General features: G+C 31.8%; 2 protein-coding genes across 5 annotated transcripts in view; one reads left to right on the forward strand and one right to left on the reverse strand.

Annotated features, from left to right (window-relative positions):
- The first annotated feature begins 2,025 nt into the window (after positions 1-2,025).
- On the forward strand, positions 2,026-10,124 carry LOC143227833 (enolase-like). Of its 2 annotated transcripts, none has more exons than XM_076459116.1 (9): positions 2,026-2,232; positions 3,487-3,584; positions 3,806-3,960; positions 4,527-4,596; positions 5,678-5,745; positions 6,340-6,557; positions 7,989-8,345; positions 8,703-8,819; positions 9,715-10,124. In XM_076459116.1, exons 2-9 carry the CDS (start codon positions 3,500-3,502, stop codon positions 9,944-9,946), a joined length of 1,302 nt encoding a protein of 433 aa, XP_076315231.1. In that variant the 5' UTR covers positions 2,026-2,232; positions 3,487-3,499; the 3' UTR covers positions 9,947-10,124. The 2 variants fall into 2 exon arrangements, with proteins under 2 accessions (XP_076315231.1, XP_076315232.1); XM_076459117.1 differs by having other exon boundaries at positions 2,095-2,185.
- Positions 10,125-10,205: 81 nt separating this feature from the next.
- Positions 10,206-21,131, reverse strand: part of LOC143227831 (condensin complex subunit 1-like) — a 58,663-nt gene continuing 47,737 nt past the window's right edge. For all 3 annotated transcript variants that reach the window (XM_076459109.1, XM_076459108.1, XM_076459110.1), the window contains 8 exons: positions 19,301-19,424; positions 18,028-18,183; positions 16,996-17,173; positions 15,568-15,662; positions 14,738-14,818; positions 13,504-13,693; positions 13,125-13,260; positions 10,206-12,054 (listed from right to left, as the gene is read on the reverse strand). In XM_076459109.1, coding sequence (XP_076315224.1) covers positions 11,819-12,054; positions 13,125-13,260; positions 13,504-13,693; positions 14,738-14,818; positions 15,568-15,662; positions 16,996-17,173; positions 18,028-18,183; positions 19,301-19,424 — 1,196 coding nt within the window. In that variant the 3' untranslated portion in view covers positions 10,206-11,818. The remainder of the gene's footprint in view (positions 12,055-13,124; positions 13,261-13,503; positions 13,694-14,737; positions 14,819-15,567; positions 15,663-16,995; positions 17,174-18,027; positions 18,184-19,300; positions 19,425-21,131) is intronic.

Genomic DNA, 21,131 nt, shown 5'->3' on the forward strand with positions numbered 1-21,131 from the left:
TGGCGCAATTGCGACAGGGCCCCAGGAGGTGAGGTTCTCCTACTGGACGATCTGGACCATCAGTTTAACTCTTAAATTTTTCGATGCGACTGGACCATCAGTTTAAACACTCCCAGCCGTGGGGTGTATAAACGGTCAATTATTCGATAGCCCAAAGTTGGCGGTGGGTGGTGATGACTAGCTTCTAGTCTTTTAAATTAGGGACGGCTAGCACTATTATTTGTTTTGTTATCACTCAATACAACAAGATCAACTTGACCGACCTTATAACCACCAAAATAAATCAAAATTACCATTTTTATTATTTCTAGAATTACTTCAAATTGTAGCAGGAAACATTTCTTTACATAAAATAGTTTAAACCTCTTAATCTTGTACAACTGCTTAAAATAAATGTTTATTGTCTTTTGGACCTAGATTTTTAAACTTCCCGCCGTAAGAAGTGCCAAAACACGCGGTAACATATAAATGTTATACTAATCAAATTACATAAATAAAGTTCATGCTACTCGTGAGCTGTTAGCCCTAGCGAACGTACCTCACAGAAGTGACGTTTGGTTTTCTACCTAATTTCAAAATTTTAAATGATACTGCTAAAAGATTGAGAAACGTATACTCTCCACATCTACACAGCTCTTTTTCCCGATGAAATGGTACAGTTTACGAAATTGTGTGATAGTGAAACACCATCTGTCCAAAATACTTCAAAGCAATTATAAAAAACCTCGAATCTGTTTTTCTTTGTGTTCGCGTGGCATTAAGAATAAACTTGTGTCTGATCGCTACGAATTACATTGCAGAGATTTTTCCAAAATGGCTTGAGTAAAAAATGATTTGCGTACTTCGATGTAACTTCGAATAAACGTTTAAATGCCTTTTCCTTGCTCGCAATAGAAAGAACATAGCTCAGACAAATACAGGGTGACCCATAAGTCCCTACCCATCCATATGCTATTATGTTCTATTCAATTACGCATCTATTATAATTTTTTTTTTTTCAGAAAAATATGGCCGATGTAAGCCCATTTACACTTGAAGAGCGTACTGTGACAAGTACGTGGGTACATGAACGCAAGAATACTGGTGACACCCTGGATGCAATACGATATATGGATGGGTAGGGACTTACGGGCCACCCTGTAGATTATGAAGATGTAATTAGAAATTTTGCTTCCGCCAAAGCAAGGAAAACAGATTTTAGAGTAATGTTTTGGCATGCTTCCGTAATGTTGCACAATAACTATATTTTTTATATACCTAATTCATTCTTACTTGCCATGCCCTACAAGTAAATAATAATTATTATAATTGTTTAATTTTAACATATCACCTCAGAAATTAAATGCATTATACTGTAATTTACTTCGAATAATTATCTCACATTTTGTTATTCTTCAAGCTACCTTAATGTGGGCTTGGATATCGTTTACAAGTCAAAATTATTGATACTTAGGCTAATGTTTATAATGATACAGAAAAGTTATTACCGTGATAGATTTACTGCAATGACAGCTACAGATATCTAGATTTCAACGTTGACAACTTGACATCCGTTGAAATTGTACATTATTAAAACTTATTAATAATAGATAGTTTTAATGTAAGCAAGTATACTTTCTTATTGCAAGTAATTTGTATGGCATAACAGGCCATTGAAAGGCAAAATCAAAACTGTTCCCAAACACCTAAAATACACACCCAGCTTTTATGCTGAAATTCGTGGGTGTTACTTTTCATATATTATCACTATGCCTATGTCATTCATTTTTCTTCATATAAATTAACAAGTATTATACGTCAGTAAATAAAAAGATATCTCTTAAAAACTTTTGCTTCACCGTACGGAATTATTTAATAATATCAAAAGTGAAGTAAATTTTAAAGAAGTTTCATAATCTATTCACAATCAGCATTCTGAAACGCAAGAATAAAATTAATATCCACTAGTATTACACTACTAAATTAGAGACGGCTAACGCAGATATGCCGCGTGTAGCTTTGCGTTAAATTCCAAAAACTAACAAACAAAACGAACTGTAATTTCCGGTGAAAGGACAAATCCTGTTCGTTACGGTTCTTTGGCTCAGCCCTCAAAGTCTATAAATCGGCGTCTTTGCAAACGTTAAATCTCACACGTTCCTGTCACACAAAGGAGAGTTGGAAGGAAGGGACCAGTCACTTTAAAGTAAGAAATTTCCAGTACTTAAAACTTGCCCATCTCGAGATAAGTTAGTAAGTAAACATTTTATTGATTTTCATTTGCAAATTTGGTTAAAAACCTGTTTTATTTATAAACATAATTTAGTAATTACTGCTACAATTCGAGGTAAAACTAAAATATGCCGGTATAGTATGCCGCATTCACATTGAGTGACCTTGGCTTCAGTTGTGTGATTCTACTTGTACTAGAGTATTTCTTCACTTCGAGTATTACTGAATATAATACAAAATATCTTTTATCGGTAATAAAACTGCCGTTATTATGTAATTTCTGTATTTCTTACAGTCAGTTTTTAGCTTAGAAACTGTGATGTATTGAATATTTTTCACCTTCAAAATGACCTATTCAATATTCAGTGGACCGGGTATTGTGAGAAAAAAGCTTAAAACAAAATCCTGTTACTTTTTAAGCCAATATATAATACGTTCGAAAAACAAAATCTCTTATTACGTGAGAATGGAATCAAAACTCAGTGAAGAATAACACAGTTTGTAAATTACAAATGATTAATTAAAATGAGTAGGGCTGTTGATGGATTAACAAATTGTAATTTTTGAGTATCGTTTTGTGGAAAATGTAAGCTTCAATAGTAACTTGCTTGATCTGTCTATACTAAAATTTAAATATTATCGTACTTAAGAAATAATTCTACTCTTCAAGAAAAGAAAACATTTTATAGGTTATTTTCTCGTAAATTTCCAGAAATTTTAGCGGTATGATTATAATCAAGTTATCTACTCACTAGGCATAAAAAATGCATACTTTGTTAACATGCATTATTTTCTCTTATGTGTCGTTTTTATTTAACGTATTGTTAATTTTTGTTACTTGGAAACTAAGAGCACGTATTGTACAACTAATTCTATACCAAAAGTAGCCAGTTTAATTTTATTGTCTAAAATAATTTAATTTAAACTAATTCGTGTGTAGAATGGTACTGCGTAACATGAAACACGTATCCAATAAATATATAGGTGCATCTCCGAGTTTGTAGTATGCAGAACCTAATAGAAAATATACACACACGCACATCATTCGGTTATTGAGATCTGTTATTTGTGGCTGTTTCTTCACCTTTACGACAGAACCTTTTGGTTTATAAGTAAAAAATGTGTAAGATCACAAAGCTCATTTGAAACTGAATTACTGTTACACCATTTTTTATATGTTTAAAATGTTGTAATTAGTTGCTTGTTTCACAATATGAGAGGAAGTTAGATCATGTCTTCTTGGTGTATGCTCATAATAATATTTTCTATCTTTAGTATCCATAGAACCATGCCTATCACCAAAATATTTGCTCGTCAGATTTTTGACAGTCGTGGAAATCCAACTGTTGAGGTTGATCTCACCACTGACAAAGGTATATAAAAACTTTTATTGTTATAAACTTTGGTAATATAAGCTGCTGATATCCATAGTGAGAAATTATATTTAAAATGGTGCCATTATCAGAATAGCATCTGTATGTATGTATGTATGTATTGTATAATATTGTATTTATTGATTTTTTATATATAAATTTTGTTTTCTATTTTGAAAAGTGCTTGTCAAACTACAGATACAACTAACATTTTTCTACAGGCATGTTCAGAGCAGCAGTACCAAGTGGAGCATCTACTGGAATATATGAAGCTCTTGAGCTGAGAGATGGAGACAAGACATCATATCACGGCAAAAGTGTTGGAAAGGCTGTCAACAATGTCAACAGTGTTATAGCTCCAGCCGTTTTGGCCAAGGTATGATAGTGTTTATATGGTAGTAAAAATATTTTTAAACAGCTCAGTTTTCTAATGCTCAGCACTTTTGTTGATTCAGTTTTCACAAAGTTTACCCCACAGAGGTATGTCTTCAGACTTGTAGTGTTAGAAAACAGGTTTTTGATACTCATGGTGGGCAAAGCACAGATAGCCCATGTTTATCTTTTGTGCTTAATATTTAACGCTTCATTTAAACACAAAGAAAATATTGTAGTGTTCTAGGTTAACATTAATAAGTAGCATAGTTTTGCTGTAAGAAACAAACATTTTTAAAAATAATTAGATTTTGTGAAAGAATACCATTCTGAAAAACTCAAAACACAATGCAACCTTTCTTTTTAGTGCTTATTAAAACTTAGCAGATCTGAACACTATTGAATTCACTGGAATCCTTTTAAAGTTTTGTGTTGACGGATACAATGAAAGTGTAAAAACAATGGTTTCTGGACAATTGGTTTCTTTCATGCAGTTGTGACCATGTTTGAAAAACAAATTTAAATAAAATTGTATACTCTTTTTTTTTTTTTTTTTTTTTTTTGAAATAGAATTTTGAACCAACTCAGCAGCAGGAAATTGATGAATTTATGTTATCATTAGATGGAACAGAAAATAAAGGTACTTAGCATTAAATTCAACTTTCATAATCAGTTCTTCTAATAAGTGATTTGAAATATGAACCTTTTGATAGGCACATCACGTTATTTGTTGTTGTTTTGAACACTAAGTTTTAAATATGACTAATTTAATTTGTGAACTGTTTTTGCAATTAAATTTTGTGAATTGTTTAAATGCACAAAAGTTGGCTTTGGAATTTGTTCTGTATGAAGTTGTACAATTTTCAGGATGTACCTAAAAGATTATCAAAATTGGTAGAATATGCAACAGATACATAGTATTACTCATGAGGTGTGGGTGGAAGTGGTAGAAAAATCTTAAACATGCTGTAAAGTTAGATAGCATGTAACACACATAAATATGTTGTGGTACGTAACGTGTAGAGTTCCATACTTCAAGAAAGAACACTGGAATCTGTGGAGTAATTGTTTGAGTAGAGACTATTTATAATCTTTATGATGTGGAAAAATGTCACTCGAGAGTTGTAAAAAGTCATTTTGTGCTTAACAAATATACATATAATGTTATACACTTTAGGAAAAAATGTGTAGTGGTCTTGCACAAGTTATGTCACTTGTATATATAACACTTATTGAGTTGTATTTAGTCTTAACTTGACCAAATAAAATAAACTTGGAAATGGTGTGTGGACAATATGTGATACATTAATAGTTCTAATAAATTACTGATAGGGTTAGTTTCAGTTGTGATGTGTGTACAATTTATTCAAAGGTGAAAGTAATGTATGTTGGAGGTAGTAAAATTGTTGTGTTGTGAAGATTTTCATTATTTACTTAAGGTCACATTGCATTCTTATGTGTAGACAATAGATTAAATTTTATGAACATAGGTTTACAGTAAATTTACATAGTCTTATATTTGTTAAATGTAGTTAAATTATACATACAAAGAAAGTGTTTTTGTCCTCCCCTCCTCCAGGAATCGTAACCTTGATCTCTGTCGTTTGTTTAGGGAGAATTTGCACGAATTTGCACTTTTGAAATAAGAGGGAAAAAAATACAGTTGAGATAGGATATTTGTGTCTATAAATAGGCTCATGTTTCTTGTGTCCTTGGTATAGCTAAGCTTGGAGCTAATTCTATTTTGGGAGTGTCCTTGGCTGTTTGTAAAGCTGGAGCAGCACAAAAGGTAATTCTTTACTTGTATCAGTTTGTTTAATATAAACTTGCTCATGAACTTGAGTTAATTTTATAGTAAGCAAGTTTAATATGTCTTGCATCAGTTCATATTACTACAATGTTTGTTATTTGCACCAGTTTCATAAAACTATTAAAATCCATATACCTGGCTGTAAAAAGTTGCACTTATGAAACGCATGTGTCTTAGGTTTTTTTAACATCAATATTATGTTGTCAAAGTAGGAGTGTGATGGAAGAATTGAAGTCCATATTTTAATATTTTACATGTTGAGAAATGACTTTATCAGAGATCTTGGGTAAAAGTAGACCATTAATTACAACTTACCATTTCTTAAATGTGTTAGAACATGGTTTACTATATCCTGCTTAGTAAACTTGGCTTTCATAGCATTTTACAACAGCCCTGCACAACTGTCTAGGTGATTATATTTATACTGATAGCTGGACAGTCATACTCATAAGTTTGTATTAAATTATATTTTCCTGATAATATTCTATTAATTTTTTTGTGAATAATCAACACACTCTTTAGTTGGTATTTATAATATTATTAAGTACTGTAAGTGAATGGCTTGTTTCGCAGGGTGTACCTCTGTACCGTCACATTGCTGACTTGGCTGGCTATGGAGAAGTGATCTTGCCAGTTCCTGCTTTTAACGTAATCAATGGTGGAAGTCATGCTGGTAACAAGCTAGCTATGCAGGAGTTTATGATCCTTCCAACAGGAGCTAGCTCCTTCACAGAGGCCATGAAGATGGGCAGTGAAGTTTACCATCACTTGAAGAATGTAATCAAGAAGAGGTGAATTTAGTTTTGTGTACACTGAGTGAAGTAGAGGATAGTAGTAAACTGTAACTGATATATTCCAATGTACCACAAAATGGGGTTGTACAGTTTCCATTTTCACCCTGCAACCCAATTACCAATACTGTTGCTTAAATATGAAGGTACGTCTTAGGAAGTGCAGCATCATTGTATTAAGGTGAAAACATATTCATGTAAGCAGTTTAACTAGACAAATCCATAAGTGTTCTTATGCCTTTTATTCTAAAAGAAATTACATAGGCTGCAATAAGTATACAGACGACAAACATGAGCTACTTGAAGAACAGGTTAGCAATCAGTTAATAAAATAACCATTGCAGAGAGAAATGGTCAGATAACAACTTTGTAACTTTATACAGTTTGTCTTTAATGAGCTACAAGAAGAAAGGATTTTTAATTAAGCTGTTGAATGTATATATTCAACTTGTTCTTCTGTATATATTAAACAACTTTTATCAGTGTGTGCTAATACAAGTAGGGTCGGTATAGTTCATAATTCAAGTTATAATCATATACTAATTAGTTTCAAAAGGATGTTAATAGTAGTCTAAATTCTCCCCTTTTCGTGTATATAACTTCAGTATTATAGCATCTACAGCATCTAATTTATCCTAGATGTTGTATATGAATAACTCCAAGGTTAAATGTGCACGCTTACTTCTGTAGTGAGAAATCAAAGTTTTCAACCCCATCAATGCTTAATTGTTAAGCAATTTGTAAAAAGCATTTACTTGTGTGTTAACAGAAATAGCTTGTGTTAAACTTAACCTTTTGAGGGGGAGGGGGGTTTACACTTGAACATTTACACAGAAAATAACGCAAAACAGGGTTATGTTGGTACAAATGAACAAGTCCAAACCTGCACAAAACTCTTTCCTCTATGAGGTGTTGTTTTCATGCAAAAAAAAAAAAAGAGTAAAAATGTAATAGTTCAATTTCTTTAACTTCACAATTTAAAGAAAAATATATCTTGTTTTGTAGAATGATAGATAAAGTAATTGGTGAGATTTACTTTTATCTTAATTTCAATAGGCTTCAAAATTTAAATACAGTTTCTCTATTAACTAATCTTAAATCTTTATAAAGACAGTCTAAGTGTGCATAAAGCATGTATTCCAACCTCATGTAAAAATAACTTGTGCTTGGATGTTTAAGAAAAGATTAATACTTGTAAAGTACATTAAATTTCATATAAATCTACTCAGAAAGAATAAAGTTTTTATTTTTGACACTGTTTTACAATTAACTACAGCATAATATGCAATCTGATTTTTTTCCTATAAGGCTTTCTTCTGTGCTTAACATTGAAATATCATTTAACGATTTCCTGTCCAATTTTGGATTAGAAAGAAGTTTGAGTACATAATTGCTTTAGTCTGTTACTTAAATGTTACTTTGTGGCTCCAGGTTTGGTCTTCAGGCCACTGCTGTTGGAGATGAGGGAGGATTTGCTCCAGACATCCAGAGCAACAAAGAGGCCCTCGAACTTATAAAAGAAGCTATCCAAATAGCTGGTTATGCTGGTAAAATTGAAATTGGGATGGATGTAGCTGCTTCAGAATTCCATAAAGAGGGCAAGTATGACTTGGACTTTAAGAATCCCAATTCAGACCCTTCACAGTGGCTTACACCTGATGCCCTTGCTGCCATGTACCAAGAATTCATTCGAGATTATCCTATTGTAACTATTGAAGATCCATTTGACCAAGACCACTGGGATGCTTGGACTTCTTTCCAGGCGGCTGTACAGATTCAAGTTGTTGGGTATGATGGTGTATTTATTTTCAGAATGAAACTACCCATGTTAAAAGCACCTCAGCTTTAATAAAAGTTAATTTATATACTTGTGATGTATTAACAGAAGTTAACTCTAAACTGAATTTTAAATAACTTTAGTTCTATGATATATATACATCATAGAACTAAAGTTGTGTGTGTGTGTGTGTGTGTGTATACACACACCAACACTACATAAGTTCAATAGATTTGGTGTGAGTATACACTCTCAACAAGGCCTGCTGAAAGTTGGAATTATATGAGGTTGTGATATTTCTTTTAAGTGTTAACAAGGTAAGTTTTGTTGTGCAGATGGGTGATGCTAGTAACTGTTTTCTGCTTTAGTGATGACCTGACTGTAACAAACCCAAAAAGAATCCAAATGGCAGTGGAAAAGAAATCTTGCAACTGTCTCCTGTTGAAAGTCAACCAGATTGGAAGTGTAACAGAAGCAATCAAAGCGTAAGTATAGCAGGATGGTTGAAACATTTGCTTTTTATAAGGGAAAAATAATTAGATGTACCTCCTACAACAAATAAAATCTCATGGAAACAAACCAGAGGGATGGAAAGTATTGCCTTTAGACATTAAGTTTTAAGTGATTTCTTCTTCAAGTAAAATACATGAGTAGGGAAGCTAATAACGAAATATTGACTTTGTTGTAGAGCTCTTAAGATTAATGTTTGAATTTATCATAATGAAATAATGTACATTCATAAAATTGAGGTGGTAAAGGGCAAGTTTGGTATACTTCATAAACTGAAAAACCCACAGGGTCAGTTGTAATTCAAATTGGTGTTATAAAAATGTTACTGAATAATTCTTAACGTGGAAAGTGAACTTTCCAACGGGGTGGAGGAAATACTGTAATGAAACAAAACCTTTTGTTTGGGCTTTTTTACATGATGGTCTGAGTACCTCCACTGGGAAAAGAAGAAAGATCATTCCCAGGACTTGTAGTTCAGAGTTAATTAATTTTTATCTTCTAAACTATTATGTAAGGGCATTTTAAAAACTACAGGTTTTGCCTTTCTTACAGACCTAATCTATTGTCGCTGAAGGGGTGGTAAATAAATGTAAATTAGCAGAAGTGCAGTTCCAGACAGGTGTAGATGGTGTGGAGATGATACTGCCACAACTTACAGGGGGGGGATTTGGACGAATGACTGACAATACTGTTTCATATCTGCCCTAATGGGCTTAGTAAAGTCTACCACACCTTTAAATGTTGAAGAAGAATGGAAGTAAAACTTAAAGTACAGCTTAATTAGTGTTCAAGGGTTAAAAAATAGCATGTTACTCAGCACCTTTAAAGGAGGTACCCAAAAATATTTACACACAACCATCTTCTTCCCAGACATCAGCTGGCTAAATCAAACAGTTGGGGAACCATGGTGAGTCATCGCAGTGGTGAAACTGAAGATACAACCATTGCTGACTTGGTGGTTGGACTGTGCACAGGTCAGATCAAAACGGGTGCTCCTTGCCGATCTGAGCGCCTGGCCAAATACAACCAGATTTTAAGAATTGAGGAAGAGCTTGGACCTAAAGCAAAGTATGCTGGCAAGAACTTCCGCCATCCCGTCTAAACTACTTTACCTCACCCAGTTGGAGGTTCTCCTAGTCCTTTGAATGCTTCATAATTAGAGTAGTGTCAAAATTGAAAATATGTTTTACTGATCAAACTAGAGTAGAACTCTCATTTCTCAGTGGACTATGTAATCTCAATGTTCCATTAATAAAGATTGAATTGTTTCATCCCCAGAACCCCTTGTACTCTATCTCTATTACTTTTATAAATTACACTCGTAGTAGGTTATTAATAAACATGAGCCACCACTCCTACTATTATATCTAAATCAATATTTATTTGTGGAAAAGTTAAAATTGTACACAGGACTCGAACGTCAGTAAATAAGCAGGCTAGAAAAAATGATCAAAACCCACATCTTGTAAAGATGAAAGTTTCCAGTCCCAAACAAAGAAAGCTAGAGTAAATTTTTTATTAAAAACGTACATGGCTCACTGGTTGGGGTGCTCAAACAAGTAGTGTCTTAGAGACATTGCCCTAAATATAACTTAATGGTGCATAATTAGAAAGAGAGGAATAACATGGAGGCATTATGCACTTTTCTAATATGTATTGAATTAGTACAGTGTTGCACACAGGTTATAGTGTATTTTCACATGAATAATCTTCATGCACTGGTAATGAAAACTACAGTTTAATACTTCAGTGCTATAGAGAAGGAGATAAAAGCCTCTTTTTGAGGTGTTAAAGTATTTTTCTACCATCCTTTTGTGATAAACATACAAATACAATACCTAAAGTAACAAATTATTCAAACATTAACTGATAACACAGCATTTATATCAAAATGGAAAATAAATTTAAAAGTAAACTGCATTTTATTAAACCAGCTCTCACTAGATATGAATGGCACGACAACCTGACCTTATGTGAAGTCTGTTTCAGAAATACCACCCAAAACTGGTTGCTTGTAGAAAGAATATTGAATAGTCCTTTTACTTCAATCATGGACTTCCAATAAAGAGATATTTCTTTAATTAATAGCATTGTAAAGCAAATGACTTAACGTGGGACTGCCAAAAAGCCTGTACTATGCAACATAATAAACTCGTCTATCTCGAGCAACTGGAGAATGGAAGTGTGTATTCAAGAAATTTCATACAAAAGTATACTTCTCAAGTCAATTGATTCAGTGAATATAAATTTCTATGCAAATGTGTTCTTTCACAAGGTGGCTTACAGAAAATCTTATCAGAGAGCCTTTCTTCAATGGAAACTACACTGGAGGACTATTGCCAAGATGCAACAAGGCTATATCATTTTAAGCTGCTGTAGATCTTCACAAGTAAAAAATTAATATTTATGACAAGGCAGCAAATATAATCATGTTTAGAAATAGCTGAGAATTGCTAACATTTATTGGTTTATGGAAGCTTGCATTATTACAAAATTGTAAAAAATTTACTAATAACTAAATACTGGACAACACTTATTGCTTAGCTTTTTTAGTCACTGAGCACCTGCTTAAGAAAGTGTAACTTTCTAATCCCCTAGTTAAGATAAGTGCTCAGCCACAAGGACATAAATGTTATTGAACACTGCCATCATCCATGGTCAAACTGGTATGTTTGGACAGATGCTGAAAGCATGTACTCAGGTTGAAAAAGTTAAATTTACTGGCTACAATATTAGAATATGACATATCAATATTTCACACCAACTTTGACGTTTTCTTACTTTCAGAAACTTCTAGTTTTAACTTCTAGTTTTAACTTAGCTCAAACCTGTATTATTGTTAGTCAAGAAACCTTCTACCTAAACACTAGTAGAACTTAACTTTTTTCAGTTCTTACAGAATAATCAAACAACATTGATGCACTCAGGTTTTCTTAATAATCTCAGTCAATTTGATCATACTTTACAAACCTGGTTAGTTACTATTTTCTTCTGAACTGTCTGAACTGAATTCTAACACTGGTGGCTTTCTGCAGTTTCTCCGTTGGGAGTGATTTGCTTTACCCCTGTTCTCATCATTGCTAATAACATTGGCCCTCTTGGCTGTTCTCCGTGACTGAGTTTTTAGAATATCTTCATCAGAGTCACTTTCTTCTGAACTGCTGCTAGAGGTTTTTTTTCTTTGAGATATTTTCACAGTTTTCCTTTTCCCTAGAAAAGGGTTGTACACATGCAGGTATATATTTACGCATTTGTATATAATTGTGGACTTAATCCCAATGATGCAAAGTCATTGCTACATTAGATTGGCCAACAACGCATAAAATACTTGTACGTCTAAATTTTTTGCCACTTTTTTAATATATATAATTTATTCTGTACCTAAAACACTGAACACATTTATACAATATATATATATACCTCTATCAAACATTTAGAAATTACTATCAACAAAAAAACTAATATTAGGGTCATGCTGGTTGTATGCATATCCACAACAAAAGAGACTTGTGATAATTTTAACTCACAAAGGCCCAATCGTAACAGTTCAAACTTGGAAACTAGCGTTACTTCTAGGACTTTTCTCAAGTGGGCCATCCATGTAATACAGTAGGTATCAACTACACAAGTCATAAAAGGTGTGAAATGAACAGTAAATTGAATAACTAATTTATTTAATTTGTGAATGTACTGGAAATATCAATGGATTCTTGACAAAACTTAAATGATAGTTGTCTTTTCTACACCTTTTCCTCTATTTCTATTTTGGCATCATTTTGATGGGAAAAAATAGTAAATTTTTTTTTCCTTCCATATTCAATAATCAATATCTCATAACATAAAATGAATCTCCCATAAAACCAAACGACATCATAATCCAGCCAATTATGTTCCATTGCACATCCAAATAAACTAATTATTGCTTGGAATTTCCTAGTTATGATCCCAATCTCTCATTAAGAGTCACTCATAATACATTTCAAAAGGCAGGAACACATGAAAAATTAAAATACGTGCTTACTTCAGTGTGAAACAGTACACACACAAATGATTGATTTGCACCAGTGAAAATTAAAAAAAATTCTTAAATATGCAATGCACACATCCTAGGGGCAACATAGGAACTGTGCATTAAATAAATTTTTCAAACAATTTTTGAGAAAGGCATTTTATCAATGCCAAACATAGAAATTAAATAAACCATACATTTTGTTTTTTTAATTTGCTCTATTAGATTTACTTTTGATTATTTGTTTTAGTCTTATCAACTTAAGTCTTACCATGTGGTGTTTTGCATCCTTTTAAGCCTGGACGAACCGAGACAGAAGCTTTCTGTGCCTTTTCAATAAGTTGATCTTCACTCATTCCTTTCAAGTGGCATTCCTCAATCATCTGTTCTAGTTCCTCCAGAATAATCTATACAAAAACCATAAATAGTACAGTTTTTTAATGCACTAACTTCTGAATTCTACAGTAAGAAATACCTCAATAGTTTCACTCTCAGCTAAACACTTAAAATTCTTCATGTCTTCTACATAAACAAAAATAATTATCACGCTTTAATGCACTACCTTGTGTTATTCTTCTACTAGGGAAATTAATTTCCTGAAGGTAATAGTAACAGAAGTCAAGCATAAGAAAAAAAACAAAAAAACTCACCTTAACCTCTGATTTGAGATTAATTCCTTTTTTTGTTGCTGTTATGATACACACAAAACTTTCATACACAGCATTATCATTCAGTTTATCAGCAAAACAAGTTACGTTTTCTTGCAGTTTATGTATACATCTCTCACTGTATGGTAATAGGCTTAGACAGAAAGCAAGGTCCTGATTTTGTCGATCAGTCCTATTGAGACAAAGTTCTTTCATAGCACCAACAAACTATTCATATACTTAACTGTTTGAACAAATATATTATATGCATAATCCAACATTTCTTTAATGTTTTATTTTAAACCATCATTCAGAAGATCATGTAAAATTAATATTTACGTTTACAAAAAATAAATACATAACGATTATTCACAGTCATATTTATAATTTGTTTTTTCTGTGGTAATGTTACTCTAAAAAATAAAATTATTGATCAGGTATTGAAACTGAAAAATAAAATTACTATGAATATTACAATGGAAAACTAAGTCCTCGAGGTAGAGGATAGTATATATATGTGGAGGCTTACACAAATGATAAAAAACATCTAAAACAATTTCAAATACAAATTCCATGTGTCACAATCTAAATGGTTTGAATATAAGTAATTTGAATAACAGACAATTATAAACTTGTAGAAAAATGCTTGGTTAATTTGTGTCAACATTCAGACTTTACTAGTGCTGCTACTGCAGGGATCTACTGGTATTTAGTTGGCAAGCCTACATACAAATGTGTATTTCCTTTAACCTCCAAAGCATTCTTTGTCTTACCAGTTTTACTGTAGTAGTAACGTACAAGCAAACAGTAAATTTCAATCATCAACATTTTATCATTGCATAAATTAAGTTATAGCTCAGTCAATTAGTCAGGTTTCATAATTCAAATTTTATCTTGTCATATAACATATGGAAACAAATACTTTACAAATGGCTACTTCTAGTGAATGCTGATTGCAGCAGAAATGTCCTCTTCAAACCACTACTGTATCTATTAAAAAAGTTTCATGTTGCATTAACCAACCATTTTTGGACATCTCAAATGTGTTTTAGAATAAAGGCATTTAGGCTATCTATTGTGTACGCTGCAGAGAGTCAAAGATTAAACTTGTGCAAAAAAGTAGACCCAGAGCTGATCCATTGAGGATTATATATCAAATTTCTTGTGTATGACCAAAGTTTTAATACATACAAACTGGTACATTAGAAGTTTGCTAACAAGCTAAAATATTAAATACCTCGTAGCTCTAAATCTATGACAAAGTTTTTCCACCAGACTCTCCAGTTGTTTGTCTTTTTCAATGAATGAAAACAGAAACCTAAAATAAAAGGAAAAATTCCATGTGTAAAATAATACCCTGCAAGTTACTAAAGAAGATAACATTTAAGTACAATATTAAAGTTTAAAAGAATTGTGTAAGAGTCAAACTAATACACTGAAATTAAATTGAACATATATGGTTATGTATAATTATACTATCAACAAAATAACTGTTAGCTTGATGCAAAAGACTTACCTAATTTCAGTAAAACTAAATTTTAGCTCTCCAGTTCTCAGCCTTAAAGACTGCTCAAAGTATAGAACATCAAGGAAGAAACATATTTAGCAATAGAACACTTTTTTTTTTACTATAACTAAAGTTTCAAGAATATTATTTTTTTCTATGAAACTGTTTTGACAGGTAATTATTTATATACCTTTCATACATTTTCATACAGTTTATCAATACACACTTCGATTTTAACAGTGAAATTAATCACATTTCATACCTACTGTAAAAATCTATCCCAATGATAATGGAATAAAAGGTTCTCATGAATTGGAAAGAGTAAATCTGGTGAGGGAAACGTAACTTCTATTTGTTAATTTTGTTGAGTCACTCTTTTGGTCTGGTAGGCTGTGCCACAAACCCAAAACTGAAATTATGACACACTGTGATTAGATGCCCATAACCATCTTCAGTGGTTTTTAAAAACCTTAAAATTTAATTGTGGAAAAAAATTACACACACAAAATGTGTCAGAAGTCTGGGCGTTTTAAAAGATTTATTATTTTCAAGTTACATACCTTAAGATTGTACGGAAATTTTCCCCATTCGTACCACATTCAGGATCTGACAGTCTACTAATAATGTCGGGTAAAATATTGTAGATTGCATTACCCTGATGAGAAAGTGAAACAATTTAAAATGACAATTTCTCAACACAAGGTAACTTTAAGCTTTACTGTACATTTAATGTATAGTTATAATTAGTAATTACTTTAGTAGATCCTAAAAACTATAAATAAAACGTGTGATTACAGCATATGCTCGATTCACTTGTACAAAGCATGTTCTATTTTCAGTTGAAAAGTCAAGTAAGCCAGAACATGAAATTAGCATTTCTAATATGGTGGAAAATTTGTTAGCCTGTCGTGCTTTTCATTCATAGATGAGTTTGATGATGCTGCTGAGGAAATGGACTAGGGTTTATTTTTAGGGTTAACTATTGTTCTTCAAGTCTACTGTGCTATCATAGACAAAAGTAGAAACAAGTTTTTTAAGTTATCCAAAATAATCTCCTGTAATAAATTACGTATTAATTACATATAAATAACATATTAAATGCTAAAAATTGTCAAAATAGCCAGTTTTTTTTTCCATGTTCCTCTTAATTTGTCCATTGTGGCTCAACATTAGAAGTGTTTAAAAAATGAATTTCAAATCTATCATTGACAGATATTCATACTGAATAATCTTTCAAACAATTATGCATCATCAAACACCTGAAACTATACTGATAACTTAAACTCTATTGTAATTACCTAGTCAGTCATGCAGCTTACACATATATATTTCCAACATGATACAATTACGAAAAATACATCTGGATAGTGAGAACTTCTCTTGTATGAACTAAACAAAAGTAAAAATACTTTCAATAATAAAGACGATCCGTGCAAAGATAATAAAGCCTTTTTTATATTTGAACTTTTTTTTTACACATAATTTTCACCAAAACTTTATCCATAAGGGAAGAATAAGGTGGGCCCAGCATGGCCAAGAGTGTTAAGACGTTCGACTCGTAATCTGAGGGTTCAAATCCCGGTTGCACCAAACATTCTCACCCTTTCAGCCGTGGGGGCATTATAATGTGAAGGTCAATCCCACTATTCATTGGTAAAACAGTAGCCCAAGAGTTGGCAGTGAGTGGTAATGACTAGCTGACTTCCCTCTAGTCTTACACTGCTAAGTTAGAGATGGCTAGCACAGATAGCCCTTGAGTAGCTTTGTGTGAAATTCAAAAACAAAGAATAAGGTTATTCAGTTACAAATATAGCTTGTACTACTTCTGTCTGCTTAAAATAAAAGCCTTGCTAATAAGCATTTGTGAAGAAAATAAAATTAACTTTAAACGGAATTTTAACAAATTAAACAATAGCAGTTTTTGGATGCTGTATGAAAAACCTTAACATATAAATGTGTTTTTTGTAGAAGATACACCTGAAACGAACCTTTTTGCTGAGTTCATGGAAAAATAGCTTTGCTAATCCAGCTACTTCTTCCTTGTTGTCCACAATACACAAAGCAACATCACTAATCTGACCTTTGACTTTCACCATATCATTCAGAATTAAATGGGTCAGAACAATAAGAGTGTTCTTACGAACTTGTACTGAATCGTCCCTCAGCCTGTTGCACAATATAAAACAGTTTTGATAATACTATAAATAATATAAAAAATTAAAAAGTAAATGTACCAGTTAAACTAACTGTTTATAAACAAGATAAAACTAAAGAACTATTTTTTCTTTAAATGCATTAATACACATTCAATTAACAATATTCTCAGTAAATACAAGTTTAATCTTACATAATATGGTCATTTTACTGTAATAAACACACACAAGTATATAAAAAAATGTCAAATTTTAACCAATATGTGATGGATGTTTTGGGAAATGCTGAGACTACATTGTATTCGCACATCTTATAAACGTTACTTAAAACTTTGATACCTAAACAAGAACTGAGCACTGTATTTTATATTCCATTAAAACAAATGATCAAACCAATTACTACTTGTACAAGCACTTAGAGGAAAGATACAACTCTTGGACTGTATGTTCTGCAATAACTATAATTCAAAACTATTCACAATTATAATACTTTGCTTAAAATAAATTTTACTTGTATCTGCTCAAACCTCTGTAACCAGAAAGAAATTGAAAGATTAAACAATATCTTGATCTCCTTTAAAACAGTGATAAACAGAAGCAGACTGAAACGGAGGTTGTCCATTTCAACTATGCAACCTCTGCTAACTATATTTTTAAAAAACCAGTATCAAATTAAATTTGCATTAATTTTTGGAGTAAGTTAATAATCATATATGAATAAAACAAATATAGTTCTTCCTTAGGTAATTCAAAGCTTTGTGACAGGTATTAACAAACAGACTGCTAGGCCCACAAAACTCTCTATAACTAATATTTCATTAAAATGTTTATGTTCCATACACTGTGGGCAACTAATGACAATAGTACCTGCTATAAAGATGAGGTGTCCACGGCTCAATAAGGTTAGGGAACCGAAATGACAAGTCTCCCAAGGCAATAATTGTGTTGGCTCGAATCAAGGGCTCAGGAGATTTTTCCATGATAGTGAAGAGCAGTGGAAGCTGAGACTCACAAAATGAGTGGCTAAGCATACACACAAAAACATACACATCACCCAAAATTTATATATGCACAGATAATTCTTGAAACTTTAAAACCTTGCTACTGTGAACTTGATGTTTAGAACCAATTAAAACCTAACGAGCATGTTGTAGTTTCTTAATTAAATCTAGTACCTTTCATAAATTTTCAATTATCAGGATCCATACAAAATTTCAATTATATGATGTTAGAAATGCTTGTGAATTTGTTTAATAAATAATACCTTCAAAAAAAGAAAAAAAGTGTCTTAGTATTTTTACATTGTACATATACTAAACATTTATTAAATGAAAATATCTGATAGGTGTAAAAGATTAAAAAACAACAGAAAATCAAATTTAAACAGATTAATAAAACTGACTTAACACTCTTAAAATGGGCTCAGTCAATTTAAACAACCACATTACCTCTTTGTATGCATTTAAAGTCTTTATAGATTTAATACTTTTAATTATCAATAATAATGTGTACATTTTTACAAAATGTGACTTTCAGTAAACATTACAAGTCTTTCAACATAGAAAAATGTTTGTAACTAAGCAACTCTTTAATTTTCTTTAACTACTTAAGCTGGTACTGCTAATCATTGAAGAGATGACATTTGCACAGCATTAGTCATTTCACCGTAAACTATTTGTTTGAACAAGTTTGAAGATTCTGCCAATTAAACACATTGTTCGATGTCACACAAAACTTATCTCAGGACTATCTATGCTAACTACACCAAGTTTTGAAGCGATAGACTAGAAGGAAGGAAGCCAGTCAATGCCACCTAAAGCTAAGTTTTATCAGAACAAACAGCAAGATTTGACCCTAATAATACACTTGTGGCTCCAATATAAGGAGTATTTTTCTGTGTGGTAACAGAACATGAAACACATTAACGATTAGACACACAAAGTGAAACTTAGTAATGTGTATAATGAAATAATTTTTTTTTATCATTATTATGGGTGTGGAACAATGCTGTCCCACAATAAAACATTGGTATTGGTTTACCAATTTTATTTACACTACGATATCTTTCTTAACAAATATGGGTATTGTTTCAGCGAGGAAATTCTCTAATTAAATTTGTTTAGCAATAACATTAACTGACCTAATCAGCATGTACTTCGCTAAAACTAAAGCAGCTGCACTACGAAGATGTGGATCTTTGTATTTCACTGGATCACTGCACACAGCAATTATCAAAGGCCTGATAAGTCCAAGTAGATTACCACCTTCAATGATAATAATAATAAAATCAACAGGGAAGAAAACTACATGAAACAAATACAAAGTGTTTCTAACTTCAAGAAAATAAAATTATTTTACGATATGAAAAAATATTATGCAATTTAAAATTTACATTTTTAAGAGATAAAAATAACTTTTATTACTTTATAAATGTTAATGTTACAGTATATATTTTAATTAATTTAATCTCTTATTTAAAGTTTTAAGTTCAAATTTTAGGGTTCAAATCTGTCAAATCATCATTGAAATCGTGCAATGGGTGACTATTAACAGACAAACTTCATGTTTTATTTTAAATGTGAAAAAGCTGTATTTTAATGATGTAGTTAATTTTAAATCATTTTTAGGTCTTTCTATTCTAATTAATAAACAGAGATGACTTAAAAAATCAAAGTACCATTTAACTACAGTATTTTTTCTACTTGAAATCGTTAATGTCCACAGTAAAAACAAGGAACTATACATTCTTTGATAAATACTGATATCCTATATATTGATGCTTGTATATATACTAAACTTTAGTTCTTTTTTTGTTTTAGCATAAAGCTGCACAAGAGGCTATCTGCTCTCTTTCTGTCCACAGCAGAGAATTATACCAGAGATTTTAACACTGTAAATTTACCACAAACCAACTTTAGACAATTCCATAGTTTCATTGTAATAATAGTTTTAACAGTGATATAATAACAATGGTCTTAAAAGTTTCAAAACCTTAAAGATATTGTATGTAATTACATTTCAGTATTAGTTTGTTTTCATGGATCTATAAGTGACACACTGTATTGCTTGACTTTGTGTTTCTTTACAAAATGCCTTTGTTTGAGACAAGGAGAGGTGGCTCCAAAATGGTTCTTGGTTACTTATTAAAATCATAAAAAATTTTCTTAACAGTTAAAAGTACTATGGAATTATTGCTGAAAAACAGTCAAACAAAAAACTGAGTAGTGCATTATAATTCTAACATGAACAAAATTCAGAAGTGTTGATGTAGCAACATGTCAATTTGGCAGTTTCTACTTTAAATTCCAAATAAACAGGACTTTGAATTTAACAAATGTCTACTTTACACATTTAAAGGTGACTAAAACATAAATAATTTGTTTATGACCAACCTTACTTTGTTATATTCCAATGAATTGAGGAGTTTTATTACTTTGCTATAATTTCACATCATGGTTTTGTATCTCAAGATGGCCAGAATGGGTATTGACAATTTTACTAATAAAGCAGAGAACAACTTTTCAATCTACTTAAGCCATCTTCAGGTTAACAAAGAGACTTTGCTGTTTGCTGATACAAGTCAGTTGCAGACTCCCTTTGTTAACCTGAAGATGACCTAAGAAAGTTGAAACATTGTTCTCTGCTTTATCAGTAAAAGTGTCAATACCCATACCAGCCACCCCGAGATACATTTCTACTTCAAGTGGGTTTCTCATCATCACAAAGTACTTCATAGTTTTGTTTCAGTTTTTATCATCCTTCAATGACAAAATAGTTCAACACTCCAGTGTAGCCAAACTTTTGTCTTTTTTAAATAAACTGTGTATTCAGATTAAAAGTGTCTTCCTCACTTGTTAAACATTTTTTATCTTCTTTCTTTACAATATTCTCATTATGAAGATAACTGTCAGCTTTCACATCATTCAGTTCCATATGAATGTACCTTAGTAAATTTATTCTCTAACCTATAA

Source organism: Tachypleus tridentatus, chromosome 10 (genome assembly GCF_004210375.1).
Source record: "Tachypleus tridentatus isolate NWPU-2018 chromosome 10, ASM421037v1, whole genome shotgun sequence".
NCBI classification, from domain to species: Eukaryota; Metazoa; Arthropoda; class Merostomata; order Xiphosura; family Limulidae; genus Tachypleus; species Tachypleus tridentatus.